General features: G+C 42.3%; 1 protein-coding gene across 1 annotated transcript in view; it reads left to right on the forward strand.

The window, feature by feature from the left end:
- Nucleotides 1-14,947, forward strand: part of FNDC3B (fibronectin type III domain containing 3B) — a 147,546-nt gene that overhangs the window by 82,354 nt on the left and 50,245 nt on the right. The window contains exons 7-9 of the mRNA XM_042881193.1: nt 5,566-5,624; nt 9,767-9,924; nt 12,049-12,108. Of these exons, the coding sequence (XP_042737127.1) occupies nt 5,566-5,624; nt 9,767-9,924; nt 12,049-12,108 (277 nt within the window). The remainder of the gene's footprint in view (nt 1-5,565; nt 5,625-9,766; nt 9,925-12,048; nt 12,109-14,947) is intronic.

The following is a 14,947-nucleotide window of genomic DNA, read 5'->3' on the forward strand; positions in this document are numbered from 1 at the left end:
ATTAAATGGCTGTTCTTGGCTAGCTGCTTTTTTGTGAATCAGCTATGGCATTTTTCACTGTGGCTTCACGGAAGGGAAGCCTTGTGGCCACTGCATGTGGCAGCCCGTGGAGCCAGTGCATGTTTATCAGCAGATTCTCATCTTCTCAAGCCCATGTAGCAGGCAGGCTGCTGTTGTGTAATAGCAAAAAACCAAGCTGCCTAAGGTAAATAAAGGCAAAACTGCTTTGATACAGAGAATGAGCTAAAGCAAGTCGAAAGTAGGAAGGAGAGTTCTCTGAGATGTCCTATGTATAAGTCAAGTTTGTTGTTGCAGTAGATTCAGCTTGTGCTATGTTTCTGTGGGTTATGTCATTGTTTTATTTGGTGTTCCTTCAAAAACAGCCAGCTGCAGCCATATGTAAGTGCATTGCATCTGTTATCTTCTTTGCAAGATGTACAGAGTGCTTTGTTAAGATGAAAATTGTATGTGATATAGATTGGGCAGTTGCTGTATTTTCCTAAGAAAGCCCTTTTCTGCCTTCTAATGGACCAACTGCGTGTTCACAGTAGGAATTCACTCAGATCTTCAGCCAATGAAGCAGGAGTTGTTATTGCTGTGTCCCAGCAGTAGCCACAAAGAAGCAGAGAAAAACAAACCCAGCTTGTCACTTACACTCCATTTGTCCCTTGCATCCAGCATTTCATTTCTCTTGTAGGTGCAGCTGATCTTATTTCCCTTGCTGCTGCTTTCCTAGAAGAAATGTACATCAAAACAGTACTGGGGGACATGGAAGCATTGAATGCAATTAATATTTAGTTTTAAAACAAATTTTAGAGCAAGTTATATGCAGCTGAATGTTTCTGCATCTGCTTGGTGAGAAAACATCTGATGCTTGTCAAAGTGATAGCAGATATCTTTGGTTAAAGTTGCAGAATGTGGATGTGAAAGAAGGATAAACCAGATGAACTGAATTTGCACTCCAGTTATTTGGAATGCCCAACCACATTGGCAGTAGAAAACTGACAGCAGTTGTGGGAAAGCTATCAGGTTGAGAGACGTGAACTGTGGCCAAGAGAGCTTTGATGTGCATCCTTTAATTTATGCATAGATTACAATGATGCTGAGGCATACGTTTCAGTAAATCTCAATGGCTAGGGATTCATTTTAGTTATTTAAGTCTGACAGTAGATTTCTGGATGTTATGCAGGATTTCTGTTTTGATTGCCTTCAGTTACTTAGGGAGTAGCTTGACTGTGAATATGCTTTCCATACAGAATTGGTTTTGAAGACCACACTTCAGACTACAGACATCAAGTAAGGCATTTTAGCAGGAGGAGTAAGACAGCAGTAGGGGAAGACTCTTAGAAATGGAGGACTAGTGTAAGATCTTCATGCACAGCAATTTATTTTTTTAAGAACGGGATCATTTCAACAATTGGATCTGTTCTTGAAGTTGGGCAGTGTCAGGTTCTCTAGCACAGACACGGGAGCTGCAGTCGTGTTCTATTGCTGATGTTTCTGTTAGCTTTGTTGGTATTAGCAGAAAGTTGAAACGCTGAAATGCAATGTCCCTACCAGTCCTCATTTCTGTGACTTCACTGCAGTGTGGCATCTGAAGTTTTAGGCTTGTTCTTGTGTAAGGAGATACACATAATTTAATGTGTATTTCTACAGTCATCTAAAAGCAAAAGATCTGTATGTGTTCCAAAGAGGAGTGTGTCTTTAGCCTTGACATCGGCAGGCAGTTCACAAAGGAGCTGTGCTGTGTTCTGAAGTTTGTTTCCTTGCAGCTCATAGGTTGTGCAGTACGTGACTGATAAAAGATCTCTCCTAGCATTAAAGCTGGTCACAGCCCCAATAAATCTGGAACAGATTCTGAGAAAGCATGTCATGTTATGACTGGCATATCTGTGAGCGTGGAGCTCTGCTTGAGAATTAGGCTGGAAGCTTGTGAAGTGCTGGTGCTGATGTCATTGCTTTGGAATGGAAAGGCTGTTGAAACAGTAAATACTTTCTGTGGCCAGAAGCTAAGTATTGAGCTGGACCTCTTCCTTTCTGTGGAGGAAAGAATGCAGAACAAACCTAAAATCTCTATTTGCAATGGGAAAATGTTAATTAGTTTAGAGCTTGCAGCTATTTCAAACCATTTACATACACAGCTGCTGCTCATGCAAACATGAAAAATATTCATGGAAACTTCAAACTTACCTTGAAATGAAAAGTTTTTTTTTCTTCTGTATTTTAAAGCTGTTCTTGGATTTCAGAAGTGTTGTTGGAAAGATTTGAAATTATATTTGTACCGTACGTGCAGAAAGGAACATAGATGCATGCTAACAGAAGCATATAATGAAAGGCTTTAGTTCAGCAAGAATTAGTGTTGAAATGCTGTTAGCACCAAACAGCTGCTGGGAAAGCATTGCGTATTTGTCAGGGACGTTTACTCTTGGTTATATCTGTGAAGCTATGGTAATGACCCAAAACTTTGAAGAAAGAGAGCTGGTGAAAACACAAACTGAGATGAGCTCCAGGTCTTACAGCTGGCTCCTCTGCTACAAGAGGCTGGTTAGCCTGAAACACTGGATCCATTTTGCAGCTTGGGTCAGCTCTAACGTCTCTTAGGCAGTGAGAGCTGCATGAGAGTTCGGCTTCTTTGCCCTCCCTCGGAGGACTCCATGAGCACTCACAAGGAATTTATCCCCACCCCCTGCTTCCTCCTAGGATGAAGAGTTTTGCCACAGCAGATGCAGGGAACAGATGTGGAGGGGAAAGCTTAGAATAGGACAATGACCAAGTGTTTCTTGGGCTCTTCCTTGACGTGACTGAACCGTTCCCAGTGTCAGAAAAAAAGGAAAGGAGAAAAGGAGTGTTTAACACCATGGTTTCCCTATTCCTCCTCCTGTTCTTCCCACCTTTCCACCACTGCACCTGTGACATCCTTGTCCCTAAGCACTCCTGTGAGCTCATCTAGGAACAGTCACCAATGCACGTTGATTAACGGTGGTCATGAGACTGTTAGTGTTACTGCAGAAAAAAAGCCTTTCCAGCACTTCTGTTATCAGTGTAGAGCACATGAGATGTTTTTTTTTTTTTTCTTCTCTCTCATTTTCTCTTTAAAAAGTACTTTTGCTCCTTGTTGAGCTTGATGCTGATGTGCTGTGAAGGGGCTGCCAGGTAAGGCAGCGTCCTGCTGGGGTGGGATTCCGGACAGCCCCATTCTCCTTAGTCTGGTTCAGGAGACTGTGAATAATTATGTTTGTTATTGAAAGGAGATCAGCCATCCATAGAAGCTTGAGAAACTTTATGGCTCGTGAAATGGGAAACTAAGTATTTGAAATACTGTAAGAATGTTATAGTATGATACAATGTTGTGAGCTTGTTTCTCTCTTGTAACTGATGGCTTCTGTTTTGTTAACAAGTTTTTCCATGGGGCAGATTTGCACTGTTCTTTTCCTAGCTTTAAGACAGAGGTTGGGCTAAATCCTGAGCTCTCTTTCCACCTGAGCTGCTGTTACACATGTGCACACCTATTGCTTCCTGCCTTTAATTTTACACTTGCAGTGTTTCCACGTGGCATTACCTATTACTCGTAAATGTCCACGCTGTGCCCATAGGTGTCCATGTGCTCTTAATATCTTAAGGCTTCGGTGTGCTTGTTGCTCAGAGCCACCTTATGGACTCACTGCCTGCCTGAGAGGTAATACCAAAAAGTTGCTGGACTCTTTGCTGAGAAGCCTGATCGAGGTAGTATTTTTAATTTGATTATATTGTAATTATTATTCTTTATTTCCTGGGTGTACTCCTGCTCTATCAGGTCCTAAAGTCAGTTCCAGTATTTGGAACAGTGTGAACCTTCAGCCTTGACCCACGAAGGTCAGAGGACTTAGCACTGCACAAAGTGATTGTCTTTCACAGGAGAGGGAAGTGGGATATCTCGGAGCTCCAGGGTTTATTTTCTTCTCCTGCTTAGTGTGACGCTGGTAGCGTCCTTACTAGAAAGTAGAGAAAGAAAATTCAGCTCACATGTTTGGGATTTAAGGTTGAAAGTGATGCATGCTTAGCTTCTGGGGGCTGTAATTAAGGATGACCTAATAACCATAAACTTTCAGTAGAATAGTAGCAGCATTTTTGTTGCGTTCTGTAGCCACAGAAGCTGCTTCTTACTAATGTCCCTTTGAGAAAAGCCTGCTGGATCTCTGCAGTTTCTATGCCTGGATCCAAGTGTCCAGTTCTGTACCGGTAATAGCACTAAGGGGAACCCTGAGCTCTGAGCCCCACAGTTTTGGTGATGTTGTCACTTGGGTCAGTATCTCAACCTTTTCCTAAGCAGTTTAGTCCATCTTTATAGTTTTCAAGTCAACACATCTTGCGCTGTCTAAACCCTGTCAGTTTATACAGTTTATAACACGCTCGAAAGGTTATCTGCTATGGAAAAAAGCACTCATGTTATCCTTCTCTTATTCTGAATTATTATGACTTCATTCCTTTCCAAGTGGCTGAGACCAAAAGGAGTCCAGGAATGCACGAAGCAGCAGATCTGTCACTCCCACTCTGCACCTTGGTGAGCTGCGCTCTTGTTAGGAGAGATGGGCATTGATGTTGGAGGTCTGCCATCAGCATTCAGCCAGTTTGTTTCTGGCAGCCGAGTGGATGGAATTTTCAAAAAGAAGATGTACTTTTCAAAAGCAGGTCATGGACAAAAATAAAGACACATTCTTGGGCTGGAAGAAGTAGGTCAGGTTTGGGGGGAATCATTTGGGAAAGCTGTTGTTCTAATCTTAGCCGTTTTTCTTTATTAACGTATAGGGGTTTTTTGCTTCCTATGTCAAATACTTGGTCTTTTTTTATAAAGAGACCCTACACATTTTGTTTGGAGGGGTGGGAGAGATGTATTTCTCTGCTTTGGCTAGCAAACTTTTACCTTAACATTTAAGAAAGAAAGAAAATATGTTCCTAGTTTTCCATTAGAGAACAGCATAGTGGAAAGCGTGGCCTCTCCGTGCTGCGGTCCAAAAGGAATAAAGCTGCTTTCTGTCACCTCATTACTCTGAGCTGATGCCTTACCTCGAGACTTCTTTGGGGGATTGGTGGGGGAAAATTCTGATTCCACTGCTCAGATGATCGCTTTTGTGGTATCTTCTGTGCTTAATTGATTCATCTAATCTGGGGGAAATTGCATCCTGCCCCGCTGGTGGGGGATGAGAGAGCACAGTTGGCACATAGGGTCTGGCTTGGGAGCTGGAGGAAGCTGGGGCTCTTCCACAGCCATCGCCTTTGGAAGCAGGGTGGTGTCACTCTGTAAAACCAAGTCCCTCAGTAGCACGGTGGAGGACACCTCTACAGATAACCCCACTTTTCCAAATACGTGCATTTACTGCATTTTCTCATTTTCCCCTGTTATATTTTTAACACTAATTTCTGTACCTGTATACCTTACATTTACAATAGCAGAACATCTGATGCTCGTGTACAGATAACCTGCGTCTCCTATTCACAGCTTCCTGAAGGACCGTTGATAGAGCTGACATTTTTGTTTTGTTTCATTAATTTATTTTTCTTCCTATTTCCACATTCTCTGTTTTACAGAATATGATTCAGAAACAAAAAGGGTTCAAGATATTCTTTCTGGAATGGAGAAGCCACAGGTACGTGATCCAGAATTACCCCCATACCAACCAGAAATAGCAAATATGATAAGTAGATGATGTCACAAAATAGTGGTCATTTCACTGTGGAAAATCTGAGTGTTTTTTCTTTATGGGTTGTGGTTTCTATGCGTATCTGACTCATTTTACAGGGATACAGTAGAATAATAGTCATTGGGAGTAAATGTGAAGCATCTTTTAAACTCAGGGGTATTAGGAGGAGTCACGCCAGCTGCCTGTCTGCAGAGAGCTCCCACTACTGACAGTGCCGTGGGGAGTCCAGCTCCTTGTGGTGCTTTACATGGCTCCTACCCCTTCCCCCTGGGTTTAATTTCATTTGTCACGAGCAATTTGTCCATAATCATGATTAAATTAAGCTAATTCTTTTGTTCAGTGGTAATCGCTGTATTCTGTGTTTGTCTTAACCATAAAAGCACACGAATTGTGATGGAAATTGAATCCCTGTGTAAATAACCGTAATGTTGGGTGTGACCACAATCAGGTAAGGTTGTTAAGAAATGGCTGTAAGGCCTTTGGACGTGATGATTTTCAAATTGGGTGCATCAAATGAAAGACCAAAAGGGTATTGTGGGGATGTAAATAGAATCCAAACACTTCAGGAGATTTTCTGGGAGAGAACAGAAGAGAGGAAAGCACAGCAAGCACAAAAGTAGCATGGGTTTATTGTACAGAGCGAGATAGTGTTCTGTGTGGAGGGGAATCTGACTCTTGATTTTGTAAAATGCTTGAAATGGAGAATGTGAGCTGTCGTGTTTACATCTGCAGAGGTGAGAAGAGAAGCAATCTGAGCAGGTTAGCAGGATGCGGAACCTTCTGTAATGAGATTTTTATCAACCAGAGCACTTAAAGCGGAGAGCAATGCAACATTACCATCAGACAAACACTGATTTTCCTTGAATTATTTCAAAAGTAGGAATCTTTAAAATAAATCCCAAGCATCACCTCCTGGTTCAATGGTAATGGCACGTAGCAAAAGAATGCTGGGGATTATCTGCTACTGTCTGTGTAATTTAGACATTTATGAGTAATTAAACTCATAGGAGTGCCGTGAACCATTAATCACTGTGATTGCGTGCATGTAGTCAATGTTATATGTGACAAAAATGTATCACATTATGCATAAAGTCAGCTAGGATGTATTTTCTAGTGATCCCTGTGCATATATGGCTGGAGATGCACTGAGCCATCCAACCAGCTGTCTGGGTGTCCCAGTATGAGACACCTCTCTAAGAACAATGTAAACATGCTTCTAAAGTTATTGATTTATTTTAAAAAGCCTGTTTTCATAGGTAGCGTTGTTACAGGTTTGAGGGATTTGCAGACAAGCTGCAACTTCAGTCATCGTTTTATCCCACTGAGAGCAAAAAATTAAAAACATTCTGTGCCTTAATTTCAACGGCAGTCTTCTGATTTTAATTCACACTGGAGCAGACAAGCAGGCATTCTCTACAGCAGACACCAGGCTGAGGGAAGGGAAACCCGAACCTGTGCTCAGCAAAGCAAAGCTCCGGGCTGCAGCACTGGGTCTGGCTTCCCAAAGGGCAGCCTGCTCTGTTGCCTTATTCTGCATCTAAACTCATATTTAATCACTGGGGTTTTGCCTCAAGTTGCAGGATTAGGCTCATCATCAAAAAGCACAATCTCACCCCAGTAATAACCATGCATCCATTTGACCCCCATGTCTTTCAAACACTGCCCTTGAGGGAGTAGATGAATGTGGCTTTCAGCGTAGTTCTCACACACACAATAAAACCCCAAACCACACGATGCCTGTGAATGCTAACCTGGAATTTGAAAGATAATGAAAGTTGTACAGAAACATTGTGTGTTACCTGAAAGAGTGGAGGGGTGGATATTCATCAGCCTTGTAACCTTATTACAGCAGCACAGCAGTTGGGATTCTTTCCCAGGGGCTTTTAGAAAATAATTATTTACACCAGCAAGTTTTGATAGCATATAAAGCAGACATTCACTGTGTCGACTGAGAAGGTTTCAGAAATAATTAACTGTGCTTTTTGGAAGACACACAAAACTCCTCGTAGAAGAACCTTTTGTTGCTGCCCGGCCGTGGGGCAGTGCTGGGCGCTGCAGGTTTGGGGTGGGCATGCAGAGCCTCAGCAGAAGCCCCACTTCTGCCGAGCTTGTGGCCAAGTGTTGTGCTGGTGTGACCTGGTAGGATGGTGGTAGGACAGTGTCAGTGAACAGTTTCCTGTGGTAAATGGGTGATTCTTGCAGTTTAGCTGTCCTGTCCCCTACAGACTGAAAGTGCAGCTCCAGCTCTGCTTGCTGTTGTCTGGAAGGTACTTCTTTTCCCAGGACAAAAGGGGCTTCAGGCTCCTGAGAGACCTGTGAGTGCCTGCTTGCCACTTCCAGCATTGCTTAAGTTTATTTAACTTATCCTTTTTCATAGCAAAGCGAGTGTTTCCTGCTCACGTAGGAGCTGCCTGGTGAAGTGGTGGCTTTGGCATTAAATCAGATACAGAGGAGATACACCCTTGGCTGGTAAACATGACACGATAGTGAGCCTGTTACTCTGTGAGCAGGAGATAGGTTTATCTCTCCCCGTGCAAGTAAATCCACTACCAGTGCTCTCTTGAGCACGCACAGGCTGTGCTGCCCTATATACCCAGGGAGTGTATGGTTTGCCTTTTCTGACTTTATCACACAGGCAAACTCTCTGTTGCTTTACTCCCTTGGTGTGCGTGCAGCTCAGGTTTGTATTTCGGGCTGCCCATCAGCAGTCAGCGTGCCTGCTGTGCAGCCCTGCAGAACGCCGTGCCGTGAAGGCAGCTGGAGCAGCACCATGCCTGGGAGCTGCTTTGGGAACTGAGCCTCTGCATGGAGATGTGTGCATGCTGATTGCAGCATTAGGCTGACTTTTCCTCGTGGTTAGTCTGTAGTGCCCTTTCTCGTCTATTAAGAAACGTAGAAAAGACTTAACTTTTTACAGATTGCTGAAGTTCACGAAAGGCCAAAGTTTTTAACCATATGCGGAATATACATACGTGTGTCCCTGTGGGTAGTCATAGAGAAAAACACTTCAATAGAACATTGGCAGGATATCGTGCTTCAAGCTCCAAGTTCGTCTGGATTTTTGAAAAACAATTATGCAAGCATATTTCCATGATAATAAAAGAAACTGTGTGTTGATGGGTTGAGCTAGTATAGTAGTAGTGTGTGTTTATGATCTTCTAAAAGCATTATTTCAAATACGGGCAGTTATCTCTAAGTACCTTTGTCATAATTCAATTCACATACAAACTGATGTTGAATAAAACTTATTTGTCTTTTCTGAAGCATTTGGGATTTTTGTAAGTTGTCTAGCCTATAAATTATAAAATCTATAAATTAAAATCCTGAACTTTCAAGAGCTTAAGGAGAGACACCTCATGGTGTCACCTCCCTGTCAGTGCATTAAAAACACATTTACGGCTTGCTCAGAGAGAATCTGCTTGATATAGCACACTCATACACCGTCAGAGTACTTTTCACCTGGAAGCACTGAGCTTTCATGTGAGGATGGTGTTCCACACTGAGTGAAGGCACTTGGGAGGCAGATCTGGATGATGATGCTGCAGGGTATCATCTCTGCACTTCTTTCAGAAGATGTGCATAAAAATGCTGTGCAGTCTTTCCAAGGTAGCCAGTGTTCCCGTTGTTCTGTACTTCTCTTGAGGCTGTGGGCTGTGAAGGGGTTGTTTTCTTTCTTTCTTGGCTTGATAACAGAAGGCTGTCCTTGAGGGCTGATGCCACTGGCTGCGCTCCTCCTTCAGTCTAGTGTTATTTGGACCTGTATTGCTGGAGAAGTGCTGCACTGCTGGGCTGATTAAGCTGCTCTGTTCTCTGGTGCTAAGGTTTGAGGCACTTTTTCAATGTTTTCTTAAAGAAATCTCCCACCCATCTGGCAGTCACATCCCATGTTAGCTGCACCCACTGATGTCTGGGCAGCTGGTCTGGTGGTTTGCAACCCTGCCCACGGCAGGGGAGTTGAAACTACATGATCTTTGAGGTCCTTTTCAACCTAGGCCATTCTATGACCAGGGATCATAAAGCAGTCTTTTTGTCAAGACATAAAGTGATTCATTTTGTGATATGATTTTAAATTGATGTTTCTTTCATAGGTAACAAACATTCAAGCAAGAACGGTTTTGCTGTCATGGTCACCTCCTGCCGGCCTTTTAAACACGGATAGACACAACAATGGTTTGCCTTATACCTGTACTTACGAGGTTGCCTTATCAGATAAAGGGAAGGATGGAAAATACAAGATTATTTACAGGTAACAGGACCATTTTTACACTTCCTCTGCACCCCATCTGACCCTCTCGCTGCAGCAAGCTGGCAGGATGCTCACCACAAGCTCCTTGTTGCTTTTCTCCTTCCCTCTCCTCAACACACTGCACTACAGGAAAAACTTGAGTTTTCTATTCCTTTTCATTGCCTTAGATTGATTAAGGAGGGAGCACACTGATCAGCCGGCTGCATTGCTCCGCAGAAAAACCTTGAATGCTTGGCTCCTAGCAGCCTTAAGTAAAAATTCGGAGGGATTTCTCCGTCTCTAATGTCAGTGATCCGCTGAGCTCAGCTCATGATCAAGTACAGGTGGTGTTACGCCTTTCTTTCTTTCCCTGTAATGATGTCTGGGATAGAAAACTTTGAGTTGTGACCCTGGCTATAGTGAAATAGTTAATCCTTCACAAATGTCATTGCATAGAGTCCAGGTGGTACAGCGTCCATGGAATTCCCTCTTGAGACCAAGCTGTCTCCTTTCTTAAGACATCCTGTGGATTAGGGTATCCCTCCTGGTCCACTGCATGACTGCCTTGGGTAGTATAAACTGAGAGCATTAACCAGGGAGGTGCTGCCTGCTTCTCTCTGATATTTACGCTAGCTGTTTGTGAGTTATCTTCATATGTTAATGCATTCTGAGGAGCTCTTAAAACAGAAAGGATGCATTCAAGTACTTTTTGTGCCTGCTCTGATGGCTGCACATTTTCTCCTGGTTATGAAACGTTGTGCATCTGTTTTAAAGCTGCTCAGAGTAATCTGTCTCCTGCTGCTGGCCAGTGTGCAACTGTTAGCTGAACGTGCTGTGTGTGCCCTGCTGTGACCAACAGTGATCGCTGTTACGTAGGAATGAAAGAAGGTCCTGCAATATGTTGAATGCATTCTCTTTCTGCAGAGAAGTGCACCCTTTTCAAAAGGGAAAAACTGTATTTACGGAGATTGGGCTATATTTAAAAATGCTTTTTAAAAAAATTGTTTTATTTTCTGAATTTCTGGCAGCCCAGCAGGCACGTGCTTTTTGTCTGATCTTGTTCCCGTGTTTTTGAGACATCTCCCTGTATTTTCCCAACTATCTATGGAATATTTCTTTACGGCAGAGAGTTTTCCCATTTCCCATATGTTAATAAAACTATGAACAAGCCAAGCACTTACAGGAGATGATTATTATGTAACTAACTACTAACCCACACTGTAATCTTAAGAAAATGGTGAAGCACTGGCACAGGTTGCCCAGAGGGGCTGTGGGTGCCTGGTCCCTGGCATCCCTGAGGTCAGGCTGGTGGGGCTCTGAGCTTCTGATGGAGCTGTGGGCTGCAGGGAGTTGGACCACATGGCCTTTATGTGCCCCTTTAAGCTCAAAGAATTCTATGAAGATCAGCAGTATGTCACTAGAGCCAAACATTCATTTGCCAGCAAACTAACCAAAAGGAAAAGAATGTTAATTTCAGGCTTACCTGACACACCAGCCCAATTTTTACACTGTTTTTTTCCTGTTTTTTTTTTTTTTTCCTAAAATACCTGAAACTTAGTCCTTCTAATGTTACTGAAAGTTGTTCTTGCTATTAAAAGAGACGTGAATCTCTTTCAGTAATGTTAGAATATTAATTAAACATCTGCTTGGTATGGTCTGCACAGAGTGTGGTTCTGGAAGAGAAAACAACGATACTTATTGAAGCAGTTGTGGAAGAAACAGTGCTTTTCCTTCTGATGTCCAATGGCTCACACTTTTTAAAAAGTATTTTGAAATAATGAACGTGCAAGCAGTACAGAATAATGTTGTATTGATTCTGTCCTCAGCACTGAGAGGGTTGAAAAACACAGCGAGTTTTATCTAATGTCAACAAATTTTAGGATAGTGTTGAAATAAATAGGTTACTTAGCAGATTAGGATGATAGCTACCTTCTGTTACCTATGCAGAGCTTTATAAAGTTTTCAAGAACATGGAATGTGTTGACAAATTATTCGTGTATTGTTTACTACTATTGTTCTGTGGTGGAATTTCTGTTTCTTCTTTCAAGTCAATGCACGTAGGAGTTGCTTGTCACTGGAGAAGCAATAGTGGTGCTGAGTGTGATGCTGCTTTTTGTAATTAATTGATGTATTTTTTCTCTACAGTGGAGAAGAATTAGAATACAACCTGAAAGACCTTAGGCCAGCAACAGATTATCATGTCAGGTGAGTCAGTGGGAATATGAAGATCACTTAAATACAGTCTGATCAATTGCGTGGCAGTAAATCATGCAGAGGTTCATTTAGTCCAACCCAACTATAAGGTGCAGTTAAAGCAAGAGGGAGAAAACATCTACATTTCTATTGCTGTGTGTACATATAACAGCCCTGAAGGTGCTTGTGTACAAAAATGGGATACCTCAAGCTTGTTCAAAATTTGACTGAAGCAAGTGGTGATTGGCCACAAGTATTCACAATTACTGTAATATAGATGTGCTAGAAAACTCAAAGGTACTCCAGATGATTTTTAGGTTTTCTTTTCTTCATAAACACTCCATGCTTCACAAAGTAAAGCTGCTGATTGCAGATCACCTGACCACTGTAACTGTAGCATTTATTCCCTAAAAACGGATTCACTTTGGCTTCTCTTGATTTTTTTAGACCATGTTTCTCTTTGATTCTAAAATTGTTTGTCACAACAGTTATTAACACATTCTCAATTCTGCTCCCTGCTGTTTTTAACACCATCTACTCATGCTGTGTTTTTTAAAGACTTGACTCATGAATTAAGGCTTCAGATTCACATCCTGCTCCCTTACACTCAATATCCTTTAAAAAGTTCCTTTTGCTCCTGTCTGTTGTTTCCTTCTCTTTGTCTGGACAAGGGCTATGTTTGGCTCTTTCCCATCCAGGCCACTACTGTTAAGCTTTAAACAAGCACTTCTAAGCAAGGAGAGCAAACAACCAAACAAAATGCATCTTTCTTCCTCTGATACTATACCTTCTTTTTCTTCAAAGTTACTTTCTGTTGGTGCCTTTTGAAGTATTGCTCAGGTCCCTGAGTAACTTTGTCTGAGATGCTCAGACTCTCTGCCTGGGCAGTAGTTTGCAGCCACAGCAGCCAAAGGATGGTAGCAAGGAGATAGTTGTAGAACACTGCTGAGCTTCCTACAGTAAGCAATTGAGTATAGCTTTTAAAGCAAACTTCCAAAATAACGTGGTAGTCTTACAAAGTGAGGCGTTGAGACCTCATAGGATTTCGAAGGGTGTATTTGCCTCAGATCTTGGCTGGCTTGCTTCCAAATCAATTCATTCTGCCTATCTGCCTACCTACAATTCCCTGTGTTTTCCTGCACGTTTGCCAAATTATAAATCATTTGTGAACAGTTAGCTGTAACTTTTGTTTAAAGAGAATGAGTGCCAAATGTAAAAGTCAGACCTAAAAAGCAGCAGCATGTGTTTGTAGTGGAGGAAACCAATGCTGAAAAAGCAGACTGCTTTCTGTGACAATCTTCTTGTTAGTTGGAACTGCATTATGTATTAACAGCTACAAAGTAAAGAAATGCATGTGAGCAACCGTTACTCAGCACGTTGTTCTGGGTCTGCTTAACCTTGGCAGCATCTCCAAGGGCTTCTGTTTTCACACTGATAAGTGTTGCATTGGGCCCTGGGCACCTAGAACAGCCTCTCCACTCTGCAGAAGTGCAGGATGTGGGTTCAAATATTACTGTCCTGGTAGGTACAAAGATGATGGCATGTGCCTTTGTGAGAGCCTCTTGGTCCCTTTTATGGCTAAGGTGGGTGAAAATGAAGTCTTTAATCACATAAAAGGTTTATGCTACAGGAATTTCAGAGCCAACTAATTTCACAACCCTTGTTACCTTCTCTTTGTTTCTCAAGAAACATTCCACCAGGCAGGAAGCAGCAGCAGAGCATTTAGTGACAGGGACACACAGGTACCATCACAGCTTCCAACTGGCAAAGCCAGCAGTTCAGCTTTCCAGTGACTTGCAGAAGATGATCCTTAAACTCATCTTTACATATCTGTGTTTCCCAGTGATGTGCTTGCTTTCTCAGCCTTGCCTGTTTCCAACACACATACACACAGTGTGGCCAGTTGCCAGCTGCAGAAGCAATTAATTAATTGCATTTGTTTTTACTCCTGACTGCTAACAGGTGAGCTATAAAACAGCACTAGAGCAGTTCTTGTGACTTCCCCCTAAGGTTTGATTCTGAGTAGGTGGCCATTGTGCATAAATTACTCTTACCTACTCTAAACAAATTTAGAAATTGCCCTTTCCCATTCAAGTGCACAATAGCTACAGCCAGCCCAGAGGTCATTGTCTGGTCAGGGTTGGAATGTTTTCTGAGTAGAAGACTTCAAGTTTGCACTTTCTTTTGCTTCATGGAAAATGTGGAGGAGAAAAGTACCATTAATTTTTTCATTTTGTATAAAGGTGCTCAGATATGTTTTGCTTTCATGTGTTTGTAACAGTTATATCCCTCTATGCTGGTATATAGACAGTTTGCCTGAAATCAAGTTGACTTCTATCACAGCGATGCTTTTGAGCTGTGTTTATCCCTATTTTTGTGTTTGTGTTAGTTTTAACTCCAAGAGCTCACTAAATATTGGCACTGCAGCTGTGTAGAAGCTTGTACTCATGGAGGGAGGTCAGCAGTTGCCACCACTGGACATGGCACATGTGAGTCAAGCGTGAACAGGGCATTCATGTTCATCCTGTTTAATTATGAGTTCATGCTTTGTTATCTTCTGAGGAGCATTTTTTGCACAGTGTGCAAAATGACACAGTAGCCAATGAAATAATTTCTCGTGGTAGAAAGAAAAGATGATGGTAACCCAGTGGGCAATGGGAGTTGGTGCATAAGATGCTGTAACTCTCTTCTTCGGCTGTGGATTTGTTTGGATATTTGTACCAAGTGAAGCAGACAGCCACTGTTTGTGAGAAATCTGTCATTGGTGGACAGTATCGTGGATGCTTTGGTAGTCTAGTGTTATGGCTGAGGCAGTCCTTTCTAGTCTGGTCAGCAAATGTATAACCCAATT

This window comes from Lagopus leucura, unplaced genomic scaffold (assembly GCF_019238085.1).
Source record: "Lagopus leucura isolate 7727_CA_CO unplaced genomic scaffold, USGS_WTPT01 Super-Scaffold_100029, whole genome shotgun sequence".
Classification (NCBI taxonomy): Eukaryota; Metazoa; Chordata; class Aves; order Galliformes; family Phasianidae; genus Lagopus; species Lagopus leucura.